This window comes from Sinocyclocheilus grahami, unplaced genomic scaffold (genome assembly GCF_001515645.1).
Source record: "Sinocyclocheilus grahami isolate Dianchi unplaced genomic scaffold, SAMN03320097.WGS_v1.1 scaffold2191.1, whole genome shotgun sequence".
NCBI classification, from domain to species: Eukaryota; Metazoa; Chordata; class Actinopteri; order Cypriniformes; family Cyprinidae; genus Sinocyclocheilus; species Sinocyclocheilus grahami.
In genome coordinates, this window is record NW_015507370.1 from 41,885 (window position 1) to 49,144 (window position 7,260).

General features: G+C 38.3%; 1 protein-coding gene across 1 annotated transcript in view; it reads right to left on the bottom strand.

Moving 5' to 3' along the window:
• Nucleotides 1-595: 595 nt before the first annotated feature.
• Nucleotides 596-7,260, bottom strand: part of LOC107574351 (oocyte zinc finger protein XlCOF2-like) — a 12,993-nt gene continuing 6,328 nt past the window's right edge. The window contains exons 2-3 of the mRNA XM_016260790.1: nt 874-1,312; nt 596-611 (exon numbers count right to left, since the gene is read on the bottom strand). Coding sequence (XP_016116276.1) covers nt 596-611; nt 874-1,307 — 450 coding nt within the window. The 5' untranslated portion in view covers nt 1,308-1,312. The remainder of the gene's footprint in view (nt 612-873; nt 1,313-7,260) is intronic.

Sequence of the window (7,260 nt, forward strand, 5' to 3'; positions counted from 1 at the left end):
AGGAAACTAAGATGCATGAATACAACCCCAATAGTGTTTTGTTGTTTTACAGAAAGTTCTGAGGGACAATAGTGCAACAGTCCAAAACCTGAGACTCCTAAAGACAAAAACAAACAGTAGAACTGCAAGACAGAATGGCAATAGCATGTAAAGTCCGGAGCCAGTCTAAATGAAATAACCCAATATGATTGAAGCTTGTACAGAAAGGTTTGAGTGCACAATCACAGATGAATCATCCGGTGGTATAATTTTCCATATGAACTTCTCTTAGGATTTCATGGATATAGGGATCATAACTGATGTGCTGCAACTCTTGGGCAGCATTCATTTTCTTTTTGATTTCAACATGGCCAAGGTCTATGCGTTAACCCTTTCAGTGCCACAGGATTGGAAACAACAGCAACGAAAGCACAAAGAATGGAGTCGAGTAGGCTAATGTTTATCACATTATATGATCACAATATATTCCAAAGAAACAATCTCTCTCTCTCATACACACACACACACACACCCATGACATCTTTTCCTGTAATGTGGGCTTTTCCTTCAGAGCTCTGTTTACTTTCGGTTTCACTTGAGCAGAAAAAACAACCGCTCACGTGTGACTCGCTCTGTGAAGGACCATCAATTTAGCACACAGAATGCGCTTATGTGTTGACAAAGATGCGACGCAGGCAGTGGAATAGGTAAAACATGCAAGAATTGGGAGTGAACTTCTTTTAACTTGAGCGCAGTGTTTTTAGAATGGCGTTTCATGCAAGAGACGCAAGCGCAACCGTGAAAGTGAAAAAGTGAAGTGACATGTGGCCAAGTATGGTGACCCATACTCGGAATTAGTGCTCTGCTTTTAACCCATCCTTAGTGCACACACACAGCAGATGATCCTTAAGGTTTAGTTTGGTTGTAAAGCTCTTTCCACACAGTTTGCAGGTGTAAGGCTTCTCTCCAGTGTGAACTCTCATGTGCCTGTTAAAGTTTCCTTGCTGGGTGAAACAGTTTCCACACTGAGGGCACGTGTAAGGCTTTTCTCTAGTATGAATGCTCATGTGACCTTTAAGGGTTCCTTTTTTATTGAAACACCTTCCACACTGCTGGCAGGCGTAAGGCTTCTCTCCAGTGTGAATGTCCATGTGGCGTTTCAGGTTTCTTTTTGTAGAGAAACACTTTCCGCACTGTTGGCAGGTGAAATTACTTTTTTGTGAGGAAGCCTGTTCAGATATTTCTTCAGTTACGATATCATGATGTTTCTTACACTGATCTTTTTCTTTCATTTCATCCAGTACTTCACGCTCCTCTTTCAGCGGCATTAGATCTAAGGTGAAAAAAGACAAATACAAGTTAACTCCAGTTTAACGGGCACAAAGCAACAGACAACAAAATGTTTAGACATGTAAAACATTTTTTTTTTAAACTCCAGAGAGATTGCACACAATATTATATATTATTACAATAAAGTTCTGTAATATACGTTAGGGATGTAACGATTAACCGCGAGTCGGTTGAAAATCGATTAAAATATGTGACGCTAAACAAATCGCGATTCATTTAGGGGTAGGAGTTTATATGAATGTTTCCGTTTCATGCAGATATTTTTTAATGTATATTTTCACAAAACTGAAGTCAGACCATTCTGTTTTTCTGAAATCATGCGTTTTAAACCATATTAGTTTAAACCTCTGATATAAAGGTTTTCTGAGAGCACACATCCGAAGCACACGCACAGAAAGCGGCTGTCACAGCATGCAAGCACTAAACTAAGTTCTCTTTCACACACAAGTTTACGTTAAAAACACACAAGTTACAAAAACAGTGGGTTATGTCTGTGAAGGTAAACAGCTGGGAAATAAATCGCTTGTTTATTTTAGATCTGTGTGGCAGCAGCAATATACAGTAAATACATCAATAAATGCACTGCTCTGTCGTCTCCTCTGAGGCTGGGACTGTAAATAGTGTTCTGTGCTCGTCTGTGCAGCCAAACACAGAACAGTTAGCATGTTTTGCTCAAACTTTCTCCACGGCATTAGAGCTGCTACACCGTTGTCACTTGTGAAATCAAAAGGACGGCGCCGTGGGTGTAAACTTACAGATTATTATAATGTAATATTATAATGAGATCCCTTTGCCACGTCACTAGGAGAGCAAAATCAGATGCGCTCGTTTTCTCAGACGCTTGCAGAAAAAACTTCCCAAAACAAAGTTACTAGGTTAATCTTTTTCACGTTTCCTTGGTTGGTAGATGCACCGGGGACCTGATTATAGCACTTAACACCTGGAAACATCAGATTATCATGATATGTCAACTTCAAGTAGTAATGTAGTAAAACGCAGATATTAAAAGGCAAAATTCAGTAAACTCCTTATTGATGATGTATATTTTGTACAGGCAAGCAGATGAAGCCCGAATATAAACGCAACGTGCAAAGTTTCGCGTTAAGTGGTATCCCATAGAAACCCATAAGGAAAACACTGAACCATTAAGCGGATAGAGTTCATATTCTGGCCTCATCTGCTTGCCTATGTAAACTATGCATCATTAATATTAAAATATTAAATTCAGTAATCTCTATATTACTGTTTTAAATACATTAAGGCACTTTAAGTGTATTTACAACGTTTTGTCGCACTGTTTAATGATTGAAATATTGCCGCGGGTGCTTAATATGGATTGCAAATGGCCAAAACTAGCATTTTGTTCACATACCTTTGTTTTATTCTTTTGAGAGGTGATCTAAATATTTGCGGCTGTGAAACAGATGGAAAATTGACAGGCTTGTGCTGCAGTTTTATGGATGTTTTGCCCAGATCTTCTAGCCGGTCACGTGACTGAAAGCTATGAATGGTATAATAAAAATAATAACTATAATAGAATAATATACAGTGGTGTGAAAAAGTGTTGGCCCCCTTCCTGATTTCCTATTTTTTTGCACGTTTGTCACACTTTAATGTTTCAGATCATCAAACTAATTTAAATATTAGTCAAAGATAACACAAGTAAACACAACATGCAGTTTTTAAATGAAGGTTTTTATTATTAAGGGAAAACAAAATCCAAAACTACATGGCCCTGTGTGAAGAAGTGTTTGCCCCCCCTGTTAAAACTGTGGTTTATCACACCTCTCCTCTGAGGCTGGGACTGTAAATAGTGTTCTGTGCTCGTCTGTGCAGCCAAACACAGAACAGTTAGCATGTTTTGCTCAAACTTTCTCCACGGCATTAGAGCTGCTACACCGTTGTCACTTGTGAAATCAAAAGGACGGCGCCGTGGGTGTAAACTTACAGATTATTATAATGTAATATTATAATGAGATCCCTTTGCCACGTCACTAGGAGAGCAAAATCAGATGCGCTCGTTTTCTCAGACGCTTGCAGAAAAAACTTCCCAAAACAAAGTTACTAGGTTAATCTTTTTCACGTTTCCTTGGTTGGTAGATGCACCGGGGACCTGATTATAGCACTTAACACCTGGAAACATCAGATTATCATGATATGTCAACTTCAAGTAGTAATGTAGTAAAACGCAGATATTAAAAGGCAAAATTCAGTAAACTCCTTATTGATGATGTATATTTTGTACAGGCAAGCAGATGAAGCCCGAATATAAACGCAACGTGCAAAGTTTCGCGTTAAGTGGTATCCCATAGAAACCCATAAGGAAAACACTGAACCATTAAGCGGATAGAGTTCATATTCTGGCCTCATCTGCTTGCCTATGTAAACTATGCATCATTAATATTAAAATATTAAATTCAGTAATCTCTATATTACTGTTTTAAATACATTAAGGCACTTTAAGTGTATTTACAACGTTTTGTCGCACTGTTTAATGATTGAAATATTGCCGCGGGTGCTTAATATGGATTGCAAATGGCCAAAACTTGCATTTTGTTCACACATACCTTTTGTTTTAATCTTTTGAGGCAAGGCAAGGCAAGGCAAGTTTATTTGTATAGCACATTTCATACACAATGGTAATTCAAAGTGCTTTACATAAAATAAAATAAAAACAATAATCACAACATTCACATACCTTTGTTTTATTCTTTTGAGAGGTGATCTAAATATTTGCGGCTGTGAAACAGATGGAAAATTGACAGGCTTGTGCTGCAGTTTTATGGATGTTTTGCCCAGATCTTCTAGCCGGTCACGTGACTGAAAGCTATGAATGGTATAATAAAAATAATAACTATAATAGAATAATATACAGTGGTGTGAAAAAGTGTTGGCCCCCTTCCTGATTTCCTATTTTTTTGCACGTTTGTCACACTTTAATGTTTCAGATCATCAAACTAATTTAAATATTAGTCAAAGATAACACAAGTAAACACAACATGCACTTTTTAAATGAAGGTTTTTATTATTAAGGGAAAACAAAATCCAAAACTACATGGCCCTGTGTGAAGAAGTGTTTGCCCCCCTAAAACAAGTTTACCAAACAAACCAGGGGGCTGTTTCACAAAAGACGCTAAGAAAAGCGGGGATTAAAGTCCAAAACCTGACTTGAAATAACCTAACAAATCAATCGGGATGAAAGCGGTTTCATAAACGACAATTTAAGTTCACGCAATCTCACTAATTCGATCCAGGTTCAATGAGTCAGGATAATTTGATGTGCACGCTTATTCTTACGCAGTCCTTAATGTCGAGCATGGATCAAACGGATCCAGCATGGCAAACAGCGAATATTTGTGCCGTTTAATGCATTTGAGACATTGTGTTTTCCTCAGTGCATAACGGACATGTCACGGGTATATTCTTCATCTGTAAATGTTAGAAAGTCATGCAAATATATCCATTTTGCTGTCGGGAGTGAACGAGGCTTACGGAGTGAACGAGCGCTGCTGCGCGCTAAACAGATGGACCGCAATAATTCTGAATAAAATATGCATTCTGCTAAAATATTTGTTGGACATTAAATGGGCCTTTTGTAGAATTTTTAATCCTACATAAGTTTATTTTATTGATAGCAGTAACTAAATCAAATGTAAGCTGACTTATACAGCCCTAATTACTAGCTCAGATGAGTTAAAATCTTTTCTTATCAGTTAAAATGTAGTCCGTTTTCTGTTATTTGGGATTTACATTTTTTGTGTTTTTAATGCTTTAAGCCCTGTTCACACCAAGAACGATAACTATAAAGATAACGATATTAGCGTCCACACCAGCGAACGATATCGTCAGTTTATTCTAAGCGCGCGCGCGCGCGTCTACCGCTTTAATTCTTGAGCTCGTTACAGCAGGATGGATTCTGATTGGCTGTCAGTGTTTTATCGTTCATCAGCTGGGAAAAAATCGTTTTGAAAGTGATCACAACGATATCGTTCCTCTGTATCGTTATCGTTATAGTTGTGGTGTGGACTATGCTATTCTTTAATATTGAGAACAATTTTTAGAACTATATCTTTATCGTTATCTTTATAGTTATCGTGCTTGGTGTGAACGGGCCTTAAAAGAGCAATTTTAGATTGTAATATTTTAATGTTCTACTATAACCATAAAAGGTACTGTCATAAAACCGGAGAGAAAGGCTGCATGGCTAGACACTGCTTTATTCCACACTGCTCTGTCCCTTCTCTGAGAAACGGACCGATCTTCTCCTTTTTTTTATGAAGTCCCGCCCTCAGAAATAGGCGATGGGCTCTGATTGGTTAGCTAGCCCAGTGTGTTGTGATTGGCTAAACCATCTCTAGTGCGCTTCTTAACGTCCCGCCCCTCACCTCAGCGGCATGTGCTCCGGTTGTATTGTAAACAACGGCGTTAAATAATGGTATACAAAATAAGTGTATAATTGGAACAGTTCATTGTTGGAGCTGAACTGAATATGAGAGAGAGAGAGAGAGAGAGAGAGAGAGAGAGAGATGCAGAGCGGGGGGGCGTGAGTGAGGGGATTAAAAACCGCTGCTTTAGAACATTGATTTTGAAACTTGTGAATCCATTAGATTAGTTAGAAGACAGAATCGCGATTCATATATGAACAGATTTTCACGTGCACCTCTAGTTTTCTCTTCCTCTTCTTTGCTGCCTTTTCCCGAGGGTGGGTTTTATCTGGGTTTGTGATGTCACAAACCCAGGAAGTATTAAGAACTCTGCTTTAGAACATTGATTTTGAAACTTGTGAATCCATTAGATTAGTTAGAAGACAGAATCGCGATTCATATATGAACAGATTTTCACGTGCACCTCTAGTTTTCTCTTCCTCTTCTTTGCTGCCTTTTCCCGAGGGCGGGGTTTATCTGGGTTTGTGATGTCACGAACCCAGGAAGTAACTTGTTGTAGTCCCTACCAGCCGTTTTTGTAGTCATTACACTACCAGAATTTTAAAAGACGATATCTCCATTTGCATTGAACTTTCAGCTTCGTAACTTTGCAGATATTGTTTATGCTCAAACAGCAACATTACACACTAACTAACGTTAAAAAGGTGAAATCGCAATGAACCATCCCCTTAAGAAAAGTCATTAAATTTCGGGCACAATATATTAAATACAGTTGGTTGTAGCCTGTATTTTTATTTATTTCAGTTGTGTACTTTTATTTTTGGACCGATAATAAAGTCAACTAATTGTATGCGCGGGAGTCAGCGGTAATATCAATGTGTTCCTATTGGTCAGCGTTACCTGACCGTTAGCCTGCCCCGGACCAGGGGGCTGTTTCATAAAACAAGTTTACCTAACAAGCCAGGCTTATTGACAATATTGTGACAATAAGTCAGACTAACTGAAATAAGCCTGGCTTATTTGGTAAACTTGTTTTATGAAACAGCTCAAGCTCAGTCACTGTGGCAACTTACGCTGAGAAACTAACCTGGGGCCTGTTTCATCAAACAAGTTTACCAAATAAGCCAGGCTTAATTCAGTGCGTCTGACTTATTGTCAATTGATTTGGTTCAAAATAAGTCAGACTAACTGAAATAAACCTGTCTTATTTGGTAAACTTGTTTTATGAAACAGCTCAAGCTCAGTCACTGTGGCAACTTACGCTGAGAAACTAACCTGGGGCCTGTTTCATCAAACAAGTTTACCAAATAAGCCAGGCTTAATTCAGTGAGTCTGACTTATTGTCAATTGATTTGGTTCAAAATAAGTCAGACTAACTGAAATAAACCTGTCTTATTTGGTAAACTTGTTTTATGAAACAGCTCAAGCTCAGTCACTGTGGCAACTTACGCTGAGAAACTAACCTGGGGCCTATGGTAAATTTGCTTTCTGAAACCAAATCATGTGACAATAAATCAGACTAACTGAAATAAGCCTGGCTTATTTG